The following is a 15,240-nucleotide window of genomic DNA, read 5'->3' as shown; positions in this document are numbered from 1 at the left end:
CAAATGTGTTCCCTTAATGTGAATTGTGTTTAAAAAGGCTAATTCACTATTTATCAGCCATCATCAATTTGCTTGTCCCACTGGGGAACCAGTCAAACCAGTGAACATCTCAAATCCACGTTGAAATCTGGACACGGAACAATTTCCACACGTTTATTCAAAAAGTTTCACAATTTCAAAGTGTTTTGTCGCAGAAGCTAACAAAAACATCAGCTTCTTAAACAGTTAAGCGTCTCACTGCGTTTGTTACGGCGTTGTTGGTAACCGTCGGTAACGCCGTCCTGTAACCGTTCGACACGCGGGAATGTGTTTGGGAATGTTTTTTTTGTGTGTGAAAGCGTTCACATCACACGCTACAGGGGAACTAGGAAATGCACAGCTTGTTAAAAATAATAAATATCCTTTTGTTTCTGAACATCTCTACTTGATGATGTAGGTTACAGATGAATCACTTTAGAGGGGAAATCAATTAAAAAAAAACCTTTTACATTTTGGCTCATTGTTCTCCTGCAGGAGGGATCACAAACACAAACGAGTAATTCAAAAGGAAATAACTTATTTACAGCACCACAGTGAGGGAAAACATGGCTGCCTGCTGAGGCTCTCCCGTCGGCCGGTGTCGTTGCTTCTATCTCCGGGCGTGGCCGGCGTAGCTGTTCTCAATGCACAGCACCACGTAGGAGCTGGAGCAGCTGCTGGAGCTCTGCTGGAGGAGGCTGCCGCTCTGCAGCGACGACGCCATGCCGCTCTGCTCCCGGCTGCCCAGGCGCCACATCTCGCAGAAGCCGTCGCCTTGCTGCTGCCCGGCTCGGTTCGAGCCGTGCCACGTCATCTTGTCTGGCCTGGGGAGGGAAGAGAGCGCGGCAGCGGCGGCGGCGGCGGGGGGAGGGGGGGTTAGTCGACCTGCCAGCGGTCTGTGAGCTGCACGGAGAGGTCGGGGACGTTCCCTCACCATGTGTTGTCGCTCAGCACGTCTCGACCGTCGAAGGAGTAGATCGGCACGCCGGGCTTCATCCGGCCGTCGTTAAAGATGGCGTCCCAGTTGTCGAACAGAACTTGGTCCTGAGAAAGACGGAGAAGGAATCAAACCCGCATCCTTTACCCGGAAGAATCTGGATTAGGTCAATAGTTACATAGATTATGAGCTTTAAGGTTGGTTTAAGGTTATCCTCGGTTTAATCTCTGCGGTATGCTAACGTAATCCCGGGTTGTAGCTTCATATTTTTTCAGCACAGGGAATTTCGAGAGGATAATCTGGAACGTCGGAAACAGCTGGAGACCTTCAGGTTGACGATGGGCATGCGGTCCCGGTCGGCCTTGCGGACGATGCTGTGCAGGTCTTGTAGCTTGGAGGACAGGAAGGCCCGGAATGTTCCCTTTATCCCGATGGCCTGCGCCTGAGTGAAGCACAGGAAGTCTGCCCCGCGGATGCCCCGCATGCCGCCGGTCTGAGGGCTGTTCAGGGCCATCAGGTGGAGCTGCAGAAACATGGCCGGCGGCGATTTTTAATATCGCGGTGAAGTGTTTGAGTTCTGGTTCTCTCTCTTACCCCGGGACCGGAAGAATGACGGTGGACGGGAGTCTCGGGCTCAGGGGGAGGCGGTCTCCGTCGAGGAGTGACTGGGTACGCGGGGCGCTCATGACCCGAGTGTCTCCCGTCTGGATGATTGAAGCGCTCGGAGTAACTGGGGAACCTGGGGTCTGTGGGGGACGGGTACCGCGGGTCAGAGTGGGTTGGGTGTCTGGGATCGGGGTGCGGAGGGGGTGTTGTGTCGTGCGGGTGTGGCTGCTCTGGTGTCCTCGGGGACTCGTGGGTGGAGGTGTTTGGGTGGCGGTCTTGGGAGTAGGGCACGACCGGCGGCGACTCAGCAGTTGCAATTTCATTATCCTGAGAACAATATGCAGGAGTAACATTAAAGCAGGACGTTTCACGGGTTCTGAGGAGAACCACAGAAGAAGAATCCGACTCACGTCCATGCTGGGTAACTCGATATAGCCTCCAAGCTGGAAACAGAGGAGCGTAAATGCTAAATATCCAGCAGAGCGGGAGAGAAAGGCGTTCCCTGTCTAGTGGAGGTCAGAGGTAACGTTACGTGGACTTGACGGACTCCGTCCCGGACCCGGACGTAGAGGTCGGTTTGCTCGATGACGTACACCAGCGAGCCCTCGGGCTGGCGCCTGGCCGTGGCCGCCATGGTGTCAAAAGACCGCAACACTGTCACCTAGCAACGCAAAAAACGCCCGCATGGGTTACAGGTGTGATGTCATCACCGAGGGTACCAACTGGGTTTCCTTACCCCCGATGTGTGTCCGGGTAGACCGGGCGCTCCGGCCGGTCCTGGAGGTCCAGGAATGCTGATAGCTGCCATTGAAAAAGGGTTCGCATCAGTCCCAATGAAGCCGGACTTCATCTTCATCATCATGTTCGGGTTTGTATTGATCATCTCTCACTCTGTGTGCCCCTGTCAGCTCCCGGGTACGACGATCCCGGTGGTCCAGGCGGCCCTGGTAGTCCAGGCCGCCCATCATAGCCTCTGCCTGGATGCCCAGGAGGCCCCGCAGGGCCCGGTGGACCACGGTGGGCCTCACCTTTGGGACCCTAACGCGACAGGTCCAGGTGGGTGTTTTGATTTTTTATGATGTGACGGATTTGTTTTTGAGTGAGTTTACCGGAGGTCCAGGATTTCCTGGCGGCCCAGCCACGCCCCCTCCATAACGGGGGTCATAATATCCTCCAGCGGGTTCCCCTTTCTCTCCTCTCGGACCGGTTTCACCCTTTATCTCGTTCTGGACGCACAAACAAACCTCAGGGATGCTGGTGGTTGATCTGTAATCCCTGACCCAGCGTGGAGGCCTACCCTTAAAGCGTGAAGGTCAATGGACGATCCCAAACCTGGACCGGAGACAAAACGCTCCGCTCTGAATCTGCCGACGTCTTTAAGATATGTGTGTGTGTGTGTGTGTACCTGTCACATCCAGCGCCCCTGGTGGTCCGGGGTCACCTTTCTCTCCTTTAAGAGCTGCAGACAAGACGGAAAGCAGCGACATTATCCAGCAAGGCGTCCCCCTTGCTGCCTGTTCTGTCCTAACTGCAGGCTGCGGCTTCACGTTCTACCGCCTGTATCTGCTTTTCTCTTCTTTCACTCACTGTGATGTTTGACGCGTTCAATGAGTTTACCTGGGAATGACCTGGAGAACAGCTCAAATCTCTGAAATCAAAGATGAATCAGTGAGTTCTGGTGCACCCTGATAGCAACTTAAGAGAACCGGGAGTTTAGACTCACATCAAAGGGAGGTCCGGGAGGCCCCGGGGGTCCTGGTGGACCTGGAGAACCCTGGAAAGCAACACATACGATTGGTTCCTGTGCGATGATGCTGCCGGTCACAGGACGGCTGTGATACTCACAGGATAGGCGAACCCACTGCCTGGATCTCCCTTCAGCCCTTTGCCGCCGTTCAGCCCGGGACGACCCTACGATAGATGAAATATTACCACCTTTAAAAGCCCCCCCCCGTGTGTCTAAAGGTGCTGTTAGGAAAGCCAACGTACTGGTCTGCCTGGAAACCCGATCTCTCCCTTCGGACCCGCAGGACCGTATGGACCCTGAAAGCAAACACCGTCTCACAGGTTTCTGTAAAGGAGTTCAAACACTCTTAACGTGGTAGATGAATCTAAGATACGTACCGGAGGTCCGCCGGGGCCGGGGGGTCCAGATTCGCCCTGTAAACACATCAGCGTTTCATCCTGTTTGTCAGGATGGAAGCGTTGGACTTTCAATGTGTGTGTGCGGCGTCGGTTTCATACCGGCATTCCCGCCAGGCCACCGAGGTACCGAGGTCGTCCATCAGGGCCCAGGACGATTCCAGGCTCTCCTTTCTGTCCCTGAGCCAAACAGCAGAAGGACTTAGAACCACAAAGGGACCAAAGCGACGAGCCGAGGACAAGCTTACTTTAGGCGCGTATCCTGGAGACCCAGGGTCTCCTTGATTTCCTTTTGGTCCCATGGGCCCCTAAATAAAAGCATAACGTTGACTTTGCGTGGATGACGATGATGACGGTGATGATGATGATGATGATACGTACTGGGATTCCTGTTCGACCCGGGACACCACCCTGTGGAGGACAGGAGGACAACGTCAGAATGTTGGAATGGTTTCAGTGCGGTCCGAGACAGAGGGAGGGGCAGTTAGGAGCCGGAGCGCTCATCGAGTACGGCTGGCTCGTCTATGTTGCTATGGCAACCACTCACATCTCCAGGCGCCTGGTAGATGATTTGCCCAGGATGTCCGGGAGGCCCCGGAGGTCCAGGCAGCCCACCATCTCGCCCTGGTAGACCCTACCACGTAAAAAAAACCCACACTCCAATACTTGTGAACAGGTGACGGAAACTCAAGACTTTCTCTGACGGGGTAAAAGTGGACTCACCGCGTCGCCTTTCTCGCCCCTCTCTCCCTTTTCACCCTAAAACGTAAAGAAAGCTTTGAAGCGGAGGCGGAACTCCACGTATGTTCCACGTAAAGAACAGGAGCCAGGCTTCCTACCGGCTGTCCGAGGAACCCGTCCAGGCCCGAGGTCCCTGGAGAACCTCTCGACCCCTCGGCCCCTTGGTCTCCGGGGGTGCCTGGTGAACCCGGGGTCCCCTGGGTATCAGAGTGACATCACTGAAACTCCGCAGAATGAAAGGGCACAGATGTACTGAACGACGAGTTGCACTTACAGGTAGACCTGCGGTACCAGGTGGACCCTGGAAGACAGAAGACAGGTTACATGAGGAGGGAGGCGTACCCTAAAGGGGTCAGGGGTCTCTCGTGTGGGGGGGGGGCTGGTACCTGCGCTCCAGGTGGACCTCTGAGTCCAGGCGAGCCGTTCGCTCGTTCGAGGTCACCCTGTAAGAGGATCAAATAAATGTTTATCGTCCGGTCTGCTTCTGAATCCGCTCCTTCTGGGCGAATCAGATACTTACAAGAGCCCCGCCGTACGGAGGTCCTGGTGGGCCGGGTGGCCCGGGAGGTCCAGCTGGTCCCATGGGACCTGGAAGCCCGGCCAGCCCGCTCAGTCCCGGTGTCCCCGTCCTCCCAGGTTCACCCTCGCTACCCTGCAGTGAGACGGAGCGAATGAATGAATAGAATCAGGACGATGACGATGATGACGAAGATGACAGGCGGGGTGGTGAAATGGGATGAAAAGGGAAGCCATTCTCGGTGGGTTTGAAGAGGGGACAGTTCAGTTTCTAACATTTAGCCCCCCCCCCCCCAGTACCTGCCACCATTACACACCGTAGAGGATGGAGTAAAGTAAGAGAACGGGTCCCACAAAGAGTCTTGGCTTTCTCGCTAGAGGAACAAACACGGAGCAGAGAATCTGTGTGGAGCCACAAACGTTCCGTTTCCCTTCAGGACACGTCGAGCAGACGGTTGGACTTTGGACTCACCTTCTCTCCAGACGGTCCCGGGAGGCTGAGCTCGCCTTCATCACCCTGGAGGTCAGACATCAGAGGGGTGTCAAGCACACCTGGGCTGCGGTTCTGTACCGACAGCGTCTTACACTCTTTGGCGGTTTCTCACCTTCAGGCCCGTGAGTCCTGGTGGACCAGGTGGACCCGGAAGGCCCTGAAACAGCACATGAGATACATGACCGGGGTCCTCTATCACCTTTGGTCATGTTTGATTTAGAAATACTCACTGGCGGACCGGGGATTCCGTCCATTCCAGGTGGTCCTGGAGGTCCAAAACCCACCGGACCATTGGGTCCCACTGCCACTGAAGTCCCAGGAGGGCCAGGGGGTCCAGGGAGGCCTGGCGGTCCACGTGCGCCCTGGATAACAAACCATAAAATGTGTAAAACCCTGTTTTGAACTCATTTATATTTTGGTTTATTGCCAACGTACCCGGACTTTGTCCCAGTCCGGGAATCCTGAGCCCTCCATGTCGATAAAGGTCTATGAAAACATCAATCAGTCCAATACATCTTAAAACAGTCACTGCAAAGGTGTCAGAGGTGTGGACATACCGGGTGGTCACCAGCAGCAGGTCCAGCAGGTCCTGGTGGACCTGGGGGGCCTCTGGGTCCTGGTTGGCTCTCTCCGGTCTCGCCCTGGAAACGCCACGCATGATCAGGGTCAATCACTTCAAGTCACATGCAATAAAAGGAGCCGATGATTCGTCCGGTCTGTGCGATGACCTTTTGCCCTTGGGGGCCAGCGCTTCCTGGACTTCCTGGGAAACCTGGAGACCCAGCAGGACCCTGGTCGGATGATGAAGAGCAGATTACTGATCCTGTTTACCATATCAATACCTTAGTGTACTTGCTAAAAGCAAGAGGGGCTTACAGCGACTCCGTCCTCGCCTGGATCGCCCTGGAAGACAAAGATCAGTGAGAGACGGTCAAAACACGTCAAGCGTCTTCTGAGACGCTGTCCTCACCGGTTCTCCATCTGCTCCTGCGGTTCCTGGCTGTCCCTCTGCCCCTGGGGGCCCAGGGGGTCCAGACATCTGCTGCACAACAGATCCGTCCCCAAGTCGAACCACTTCAGCCGCAGGTCCAGGGGGACCGGCGCGCCCCGGGGGCCCCTGAGCCCCGCGTTCACCTTTGTTGCCGGGGAATCCGAAGCCGGAACTCCCCTGGTGAGGAAGAGGAGAGATGACACACCGACCGACACACCGGCTGCTGGTACTAGTAGGTAACTAACCTTTGACCCTTTGTCTCCCTGGAGAAAGGAAAACAGACAAATAGGAATGAGTTCATGCAGCTGATCGCTGGGATTGACCTCCTGACCTTTTGTCATGATCAACACCTCCAGTCAAAAGGTTTAATGTTTGATGGAGTTTCAGAGCAGCTCCTTTTATTTATGGAGTAAAAGTACTCTAATTATGCTGTAAATACACGTTAAAAGTAATGGCACCAGGAAAACGTACTTTGTACCCAAACGAGCAGAAACAACTGAACCCAACGTTTACTTACTTTTACACCTGGCCCCCCCTGAAAACACAACAAAGGCCGACATTCAGTTGAAGCGTTGTGAGCGTGAACCGAGGAGTCACGGAGGGACAGACTGGTCGCCCACCTGCACTCCCCCACCCAGAGAGGAACCGGACCCGGACCCCGACTCTCCCTTTGGACCCGCAGGGCCCATGTCCCCCTTTGAGCCTCTCTGTCCTCTGTCGCCCTTTGTGCCTTTAGGGCCAGCAGGACCTGTCACACGACACAAGTTGGCCTGTTAGGAACATCCTCATCATCATCATCACCAAGTGAAAGAAACAGCTGGGAGAAGAGTATTCAACTGAGGATCAGGCTTTGATTGGATGGTTCTAGCGCCACCTAGTGGACACAGAGATGATGTCTGCAGTATCTCATGAGAACGGTTAGTTTGCCGTTCCAAAACGGCGTTCTGGGAAGTTCTGACGAGACGTTCCTGGATCTGCGTCTACGTTTGATGCCTCTCCTGTCGTCTGAAGCGTCAGTCCAAACCCACGGGATCATCCCGTCCTCTATGGAGCGATATTTATTTCTGTTGTTTTGACTGTTAATGCGGTTTTAAAGGGCATTTGAAAGCCTCCTGCAGGACCCAAAAATCGCCACTTCCTTAGATGGCCGCAAGGGGGAGCTGAAGGTCCTGAAGAGAGGCGGAGCCCCTGCAGCAGAACTCCCCTCATCAGGTTCAGACAGGCTTGGATGGGACATTTTTCTCTACACAAACACAGTGCTTGGCTTTGGCGGCGGCGCGATTAAAACCTTCCGTTACACTTCTCTTCTGTGTGTCTTGGCAGCTCCACACCGAAGGCCTGTTTGTTTACCTGTTTCCCTGAGCCTGCTTCCTTGTGAGGCTACCACAGGTGGTTCGGGTACAGGCCGGAGGGAAGGAGGCGTGGTCTGGAAAAAGACGATGACACAATAAGAGAGGATCTGTGCACTTTCCGGCTCTCTGTGTTGTCGAGCGTGGATGCCCCCCCCCCACCTTCACCGTGTGTCCGCTCTGCGTCCCGATGCCTTCGCCGCTGCCAAAGTCGCCAGACGCCTGCAAGGCAGAGGAAGATGGTGAGCGGGTGCGTTCACACGCTTTGACTGGCGTCCTCAAAGACAAAAACGCTCACAGCGTCGGCGTCGTCTTCCTCGTCACACAGACGCTCGGCGGACCGAGGGTTTCCCACCACCTTCAGCTCGGACATCTCGCCCTAGAAGACACAAACACGCCATTATTGGTGGACTTGAGCTCCCTGTTACGGAAACGTGTCGTCTTTGGGGGCAGTTGTATTAGCTTCCTCTGAAATCTCTAAAGGGGACTGACTCACGCAGCTGCTCTTGCCCATATTAGTCCTCGAACAGGGGCCGTGTTCTGGTTCTTCAGCACCAGGAAGAGGGTTTGGAATCGAGGCGGGCTTTATGATGCCTGACAGCTGAGAATATTCTACCTGAGAGACCGGTTTGGGCCTTAAAAAGGTCTTTTTATTATGTCAGCTGCACAGAAAAGAAGATCTTTCTTAGGTTCCCCCTTTTTTGTTGGTCACCTGGGAGGGGTAACAGGGGTTAAGACTGCCCTTCCTGTTGCCTGACAGGAAACCGCCTTGAGGTACCCCAGGGAAATGTTGAGGAGCCGGTCTGACCGCATCAGAGCATCCCATGGGGGGGGGGCTTTGGAGGAAGATTTATTTCTGTCAGAAACATAGCGAGCCAACAGCGCTGGAGGATTTCCTCTGGAAAAAACTCACGTCTGTGAGTCTGTGGAAGTGTTAACAGCAACGCATCTTCTGAAAATGACCTTTGCGGAGCCCGACCTTGTGTTTGGCTAATGTGTTTACTCCATAAAAGAGCGGATCCTTCACTTGCAGCCTTCTTGTGTCTAAATTAGGAAGACGCCTGTTGGGTTCTGCATGGGCTCATGAAGATCGTATTGCAAAGTGCTCCTTCTTCCCTGCATGCATCAGGAGGTGACCATATACAGACCGCGCTGAGGCACTGACCTGGGGTCCATTTAGAGATGCGAGATTTACCTGGAACTTGTCGAGGTCGGCTCCTCCTGCCTGACCCACAAAGATGCCCGCCCCGGTGTCCAGCTCCATGGGATCCGGCGAACGCTCAAACTTCACCACCTGTGGCTCAGAGTCGCATCCCTGGTAGAAGGTCACCTGATCCTCAAAGACGGACAGCGAGAAGCGGGACCAGGTGTTCTCCAGGCTCGGCACGTCGAAGCTGGCCGCCTCGTACGAGGCTTCAGAGCCGGGTTCGGTGTAGAAGAACCGCACCTTCTGACGGCCGGACGTCACCTCGCTCAGCTTGACGCCGATGTACATGAGGTTCTGGGGTCCATCGGTGATGGCGAAGAGGACGGACGCGGCCGGAGTGGAGGGCTTCACGTGGAAGACCAGGGAGAACTGGCGGTAAAAAGGATCGGGAATGTGGGCCACAGCCGGCTGGCCCGACACCGCTCCAGAGGTGAAGATGTAGGAGGCCTCCCCCCTCGGCCCGTAGACCCTGGTGACGTCATCCGGTGGAGGGTCTCCGATCAGCTGGAGCAGAGTGACGGCGCTCTCCCCTGCAGGACAGGGAGAAAGAGGAGGACTCGGTGCGGATGTCAGCCGGATCCAGGAATACACGGAACAGACAGTGTGGATGTGGTTTTGTTGCTGTGAGTGCGCTCGGAGGCGGGATCAGCCCGAAGCTCAGAAATGATCAGCAAAATCACAAAAAGGTAGAAACTAGAATACCTCAAACTTGTACTGGAAAAAAAACATTCCACTTCTGGAGATAATAAAATGTAATGGCTCAAGCTTTGCGTGCTACAGCAGCCTGCGAGGGTCAAATTAGTTCCCAGAGACTCAGATCGCCCGGGGGGGGGGGGGTGGGTGGTTCCGTTCTCATGGACCGGCACCACGAGGGAGACCGACTTGGCCCGGCAGACGCCTCCACAGCGGGCTCTCCTGAGGACGGCCTGTCGTCCCAGATTCATGGCTGAAACACAGACTGTGCATTAAAGGGTCACAGAGGTCGGCCGCCATGGAGTTGTCCTCACACACACACACACACACACACACCGAATGCCGCTTATGCTGTCTCCACGCCTGCATCCTGTGGGATCTCATCCAATGGGAGCGGAGGGAAGGGCGCGCCAGGTGGTCAAACGTCCCACTGCAGGCCACAGCTGCTTCTCCCGACCAGGTGGGTCAAGCACGGAGAACATTTGACAAGAAGGAGACTTCGTTGAAGTTTGGCATCTGGAAGCGTTCCAGTCCAACCGCAGCCCTCCCTCCTACAGGCCGTTCATGAATTAGAACAATGTGTGCCAGGGATTATTGCTTCCTCCGACTGAACTCTCGCCCTCGGGCGTCCCGAATTTACTTCACGAGAACCAGAACGCATCCTGAGAGGAGCAGGAAGCCGAACTCGGCTCGAGGAATGGGAAAACGCGGGTTAAATCTTGTGGCCACGTTATTCTGGATTAGGACAAAGTCTTGCAGCATATTTTTTATTCAACGATGATTCTACCAGCGTAGAGTCGTCATTGATTCTGCTTGTTTCATGCTAGAGGAGCGACAAGCGGCAATGTTTCACAGCCCTGAAGGCAAATCAAGGAATGAGCTCATATTCTGTTCCGCTGGATTACTCGAGCACGTTCCAGCGTTTTACCACGGAGAAATTCAATGCCTCTTTTACCGTGAGAAGAAAAGAGAGACGGACAGATGGACAGAGGAAGGAAGTTGCGTGTCAGATGTCCATGGGAAAGTGGACCATGAGGGACTCCGGTAGGATGAAGGGACGGACTCAAAATGCCAGTAAGAACAGGCGGGAATGCCAACATATGACAAACGGACTGCTGCAGTAACATAAACAGAATAAAAACGTGGAACAGCCCCCCCCCCCCCCCCCCCTTGCCCCACTCTTTGTGTCTGCTCATCTCCCAACACTTGATAACTGCCCGCTAAGTGTTACTGGGTGGGCGGCTGGCCGCGCCCTCTGACCTCTCTGCAGACTTCCAGCCGCCCCGTCTCACCCGACTCACAAGGCTCTCTTGTTACCCGGGGCGACGGCGGCGGCACCCCTTCCTCCTGAACCGAGCGCACAAATCGCCAGAGCTTCTCTTCCGATTGATTCCTTTCCCCCCCCCCTCCGCCCACACAGCCGCAGAATCGTAAATGCCGATCCTCCAAACCACAGATGGTCCGATTGTCTTCCATCGCTCTGGAGGATGGAACGTCTCTCGCCTCCTAATGGCACACGTGAATTCCATGCCAGAGTAGATAACCCAGGAGAGAAAGGCGTGGCTGGCATGCAGGAGTAGCACACGATGGGAGGAATGGCGTTCAATGAAAGCCCCGTGCCGTTCAGTGTCTGTGTTTTTTTTATTTGTCTCACTTTAATTCACTCCTAACGTTGCCGTTGCTGACCATTGCTGACTTTTCCCATCAGAACTGTGTTTTTTCGATGCCGTCCTGCACAAGACGCGAATCACCACGAAGGCGGCATGCAGCTCGGGACGGCGACGTGCACTGGTGCGTCATGCATTCGTGCTAGACAACGGGCACCGCGCCTGTGCAACGGACGGTGAGTGACGCCCAACATTTTGAACCGCCGGTTTTGCATGTTCTGACGCACTAAATGCAGATTGTTCACGCTTCTGCGGCTTTTGGGAGGGAATGGAGTCCGATTTGTCGCCTCTAACGGCGTATCTCACCTGAATCTCTGACCCAGGATGAAGATGCTTTGTGACGCAAAGCACTTACAATTGCATTCTGGTATCAAACATGCAAAACCTATTAAGGATCAAGACACCCCAGAACAGCCACAATGTGCAAAACACACAGACTATAGTGCTCAAACATCGACACGTATTTTAGGGACATGGGGTTCAAAATGTATCTCCAGACTCGATACATTCTAACCCGCCGGGGGGGGGGTTACCTCTCCAGGCACTAACTGACACGCACGCGGGATCCCCGGCCTCCTGCGCCGGATCAGGCAGGAGGTCACACTCCACTGGCAGACGGCCGTCTTCCAGCGACTCCCAGCAGCTGTCCCGCAGAACATGGCAGAAGCTGCGACAGGGCAGGTGCAGGGGCGCGGCGGAGGAAGAGCACCTGGGTGCCAGTAGGAGGCAGAGGAACCGCTCTGCGCCGCCGTGACACCCCGTCCTCGAGAGCCACGCCCACTCCTGTAGGACCACGCCCACCTCCTCCGCAGAGGTGTGGTTGAAAAAGTTGGGCAGCGTGAAACGTGTCGCCCGTTTGCCGGAGCAAATGGGCCAATCGGACGGCACAGGGAGGCAAGGTGGGGCAGAACCGTCGATACGGCTATCGCGGGGGGTTAGCGTAGCAACAGTCCCGTTAAAAACATCACCTATCAGGACTTTATCACCAGGGAAGAGCATCACAGACGGTCTCCCGGACCCCAGGTCAGCCCTGGACCCTGACCCCAACCCTGACTCATCCTCTACCTCCAACGCAGATCCCTCCTCCACCCTCTCCCCTCTGAAGCGGCTTGCATTACCCGTCACGTTAGGGTTAGCAGTCTCCACCTTCTCTGTCAGGCCTCCGTCGGCAGTCCCGGCCGTCGGGGACGCGTCCCACTCCTCGACAAATGACAAACGGATCCCTGTGGCCACGTTGAGGATTTCTTCCCCAAGTCCAGATAAACCATCCTCCTCCTCCTCCTCTTCCTTCTTTGTGGCTGACGCGGCGGCACCTGTCACCACCGGTGGCGTGGCGGCGGCGGCCGTGGTGGCATTTGTCGTTCCGGTCTCCACTGGGGTCTGTGTGGTTGTTTCTTCTGGTGTGAACCACAACCAGGCCTCCGTGCCCCCGGCACAGAGGAGCAAGAGGAGCCCCCACGTCTGGATCCACATGCTGGATCCTGCAGCAGTCCTCTCTCTGCTTGCGCCGCCTGTTAGCCGGTCAGTTCCAGCTGCTCTAAGGCCACTGAGCATCCGCCGAGTGAAAGCCGGGACATAAAACCCTCCTCAGGAGACCCACCCAGTGCACGGCTGCAGCAGCCCCCCCCCCTCATGAAAGTCATTGGCTGCTCAGAAGTCCCCCCCCAACACACACTGAAACTCCTCCTCGAGTGAGTTGATGACCGGTTTCCCCTAAAACATTTCCCTCAGTGTGCAGAAAAGGCACGCAGGACGCGTCGCCACAAAGACACCAACGTCCTGCGCAGAAATAGCCTCGCACATTTACGACGACCATAATAAACAGGTTTATTTCGCAGCGTGCACATTCCATGTGGTCGAGTGCGTGTTGGGCCGAGCATCCAGGACTTTTTTGCTGTCATGTGGGGCTTTCGTCCGATGTCCCACCATCGGACGCAGCAGTGTGAGGATGACTGACGGACAGCAGCTGAGACATGACGGCGGCCGGGGGGGGGGGGGGGGGGGGGGGCGTATCGAATTGGATCGATGCCTTTAAGCTCTCTGCTCCCAAAGGGGTGGACTCCATTGCCTCATCCGAGAAAATCCTCTGAAAATGTACCACTTCCTGATTCCCACAGAAACATCTTCTCCCAGGATGTCTCCTCCTCCATATGCCCCCCCCCCCCCCCCCCGTCATCCAGCTACCCGCCTCATCTGCCAAGCTCGAACGTCCAGCTGTTAGCATTCCAGCTCTCGGACCTCCCACACCCACGCAGCATGACATTTGGGGATTTAGAAACCGCCACAGCTTCGTAATTTGTGCATTCACACGACAGTGCTGCCGTTCGGTTTGGAGGCTGTAGCAGATGAAGATGAACCGATGCTGCAGGGATGCGTAACTCGTGCCTGACTGTAACTAAATGCACTTGTGGAGCTGCAGAAATTCATTCCAGCAAATCTAGTTTATACAAAATCACATCATACCTACAAATCTTTCCATCATCAGTAGCTCCTGGATTCCTATCTGTGCTTGTTGCGTTTTCCATTCATCACGTGACTCAAACGTTTCCCCTGCAGGGACATCCTGGCAGCGTCTCCAGCCTCCCTCCTCCCTCCCTCGCTGCACGATTCATGAAAGCGCCGCGTGAAGACGAGGCCGTCTGCTGAGAGGAAGTGAAGAGCAATGGAACGCTGAAATGAAGGCTCCGGGGAACACGAGGTGAAAAACTGACCCCAGTGGTGAAACTGATTCAAAGCACTTCCTCCTCATGTCACGCACAAGACTGAGGGAAGGGACAATGGATGAGTCACCAGGCCGAGGGCCGCTCAGAAGACAGCCGCCGTTATCACCAGCTGCAAAAGACGCAAACATCCTGTCATCCCTCAGCATCGACGTTTTCGTTTGTGACTTGTCTGCAGGTCTTATCTGGAGGGCCACACAGGATAACAGCTGCGCTCACAGATCCAGCAGCAGCTAAACGTAACAGGAACGGAGCCGCTACAGCGAGCTCCGTCATCAGGTGCAGCGAGATTTCAGCTGGAGCTGGCGTGTCCAGACGAGTCCAGAGGAGGTGAGCCAAGATGAGAAGCATTTAATGTAACTTGAGTGTCTTTAATCACAATTTATGGAGGTAAAATCCAAGAATCAGCGATTTCTCTTTGCCACATCTACCGAGCTGCATCTTATTGAGCTTCAGGCAACAAAAGATGCTCCAGATGCGCCTCCAGGCAGAAGCTGTTCGGTTCCCCAGTAGGACGTCCCACCATTACAGCGGTCGCCGCAGGGAAATGTCTCTGCTTATGTTGGAGCATCATTCACAAAGTGCATGCAAGTAGAGGCAGTAAAATCAAAGGAAACAAAGAAGGACTCAATCCTTTCAAAAATGAAACGGAGAGGCTTTTTTATGTCCTGCCAAGAAGCCAAGGAGACAGGCCGGTGCACGACCCGCCGTTTCATAGAATCATCAGCGCCTACGGAAAGTAAAGATCCAGAATGGACAGGCAAGTCCAGACATTCCCTCAAGCTGCCTGGAAAAGCAAGCGTTTACATCTTATTCCTTCAGGAGGAAGGAAAGCCTTTTCAGCACATGTTTAAAGGTGTCCTATAAAATAATCACACCAATTAACGCGCTGGAAAATGAGGCAACGAATGACAAATGCACGTGCGTTTACCTCGGTGCTGCGACCTGACCTGTGCGACTGCCAGCAGCAGGACGAGGCAGGGCTGCAGGTTCCGCTTGGACCCCCCGCCCTGCATCCTGGGACAGATTCAAAAGGATTTGGATCGAGGGAAAAGTAAAAAAAGTCAAATCAAAATCCCGTCAGAGGCTCGGAGGAGCTGTCATCTCCAGCAGCCGACGGTTCCAACAGAAGCCTCGGTCTACCTGCGCAGGCTGGAACA

At 54.9% G+C, this 15,240-nt stretch overlaps 1 protein-coding gene across 1 annotated transcript; it reads right to left on the bottom strand.

The window, feature by feature from the left end:
* Positions 1 to 91: 91 nt before the first annotated feature.
* Positions 92 to 12,833, bottom strand: LOC137912268 (collagen alpha-1(XVIII) chain-like). Its single transcript, XM_068756619.1, has 42 exons — positions 11,894 to 12,833; positions 8,989 to 9,530; positions 8,092 to 8,172; positions 7,956 to 8,015; positions 7,795 to 7,870; positions 7,065 to 7,192; positions 6,962 to 6,979; positions 6,690 to 6,707; positions 6,424 to 6,621; positions 6,330 to 6,356; positions 6,182 to 6,244; positions 6,011 to 6,094; positions 5,889 to 5,939; positions 5,684 to 5,815; positions 5,566 to 5,610; positions 5,433 to 5,477; positions 5,278 to 5,334; positions 4,961 to 5,096; positions 4,831 to 4,871; positions 4,719 to 4,745; positions 4,543 to 4,641; positions 4,427 to 4,462; positions 4,251 to 4,337; positions 4,085 to 4,114; positions 3,952 to 4,011; positions 3,806 to 3,883; positions 3,686 to 3,721; positions 3,551 to 3,604; positions 3,407 to 3,472; positions 3,285 to 3,335; positions 3,179 to 3,200; positions 2,967 to 3,020; positions 2,859 to 2,893; positions 2,671 to 2,787; positions 2,452 to 2,599; positions 2,298 to 2,362; positions 2,094 to 2,222; positions 1,972 to 2,004; positions 1,550 to 1,888; positions 1,281 to 1,478; positions 953 to 1,062; positions 92 to 842 (listed from the first exon to the last, which is right to left on the bottom strand). The coding sequence occupies exons 1-42, from the start codon at positions 12,831 to 12,833 to the stop codon at positions 629 to 631; spliced, it is 4,830 nt and encodes a 1,609-aa protein (XP_068612720.1). The 3' UTR covers positions 92 to 628.
* Positions 12,834 to 15,240: the final 2,407 nt, after the last annotated feature.

Source organism: Brachionichthys hirsutus, chromosome 24, assembly GCF_040956055.1.
Source record: "Brachionichthys hirsutus isolate HB-005 chromosome 24, CSIRO-AGI_Bhir_v1, whole genome shotgun sequence".
NCBI lineage: Eukaryota > Metazoa > Chordata > Actinopteri > Lophiiformes > Brachionichthyidae > Brachionichthys > Brachionichthys hirsutus.
The sequence above is the reverse complement of the archived record's forward strand: the minus strand, read 5'-3'. Positions and strand labels throughout refer to the sequence as shown.

What these genes read in the sequence shown, in the direction of transcription:
- LOC137912268 (XM_068756619.1), bottom strand. Translation starts at nt 12,833, where the DNA reads ATGTGGATCCAGACGTGGGGGCTCCTCTTGCTCCTCTGTGCCGGGGGC. An exon ending in CTGCTGCTGGTGACCACCCG is followed by an intron (nt 5,940 to 6,010) that starts GTATGTCCACAC and finishes ATGTTTTCATAG; the next exon opens with ACCTTTATCGACATGGAGGG. An exon ending in GAGGTCCACCTGGAGCGCAG is followed by an intron (nt 4,746 to 4,830) that starts GTACCAGCCCCC and finishes TCTGTCTTCCAG; the next exon opens with GGTCCACCTGGTACCGCAGG.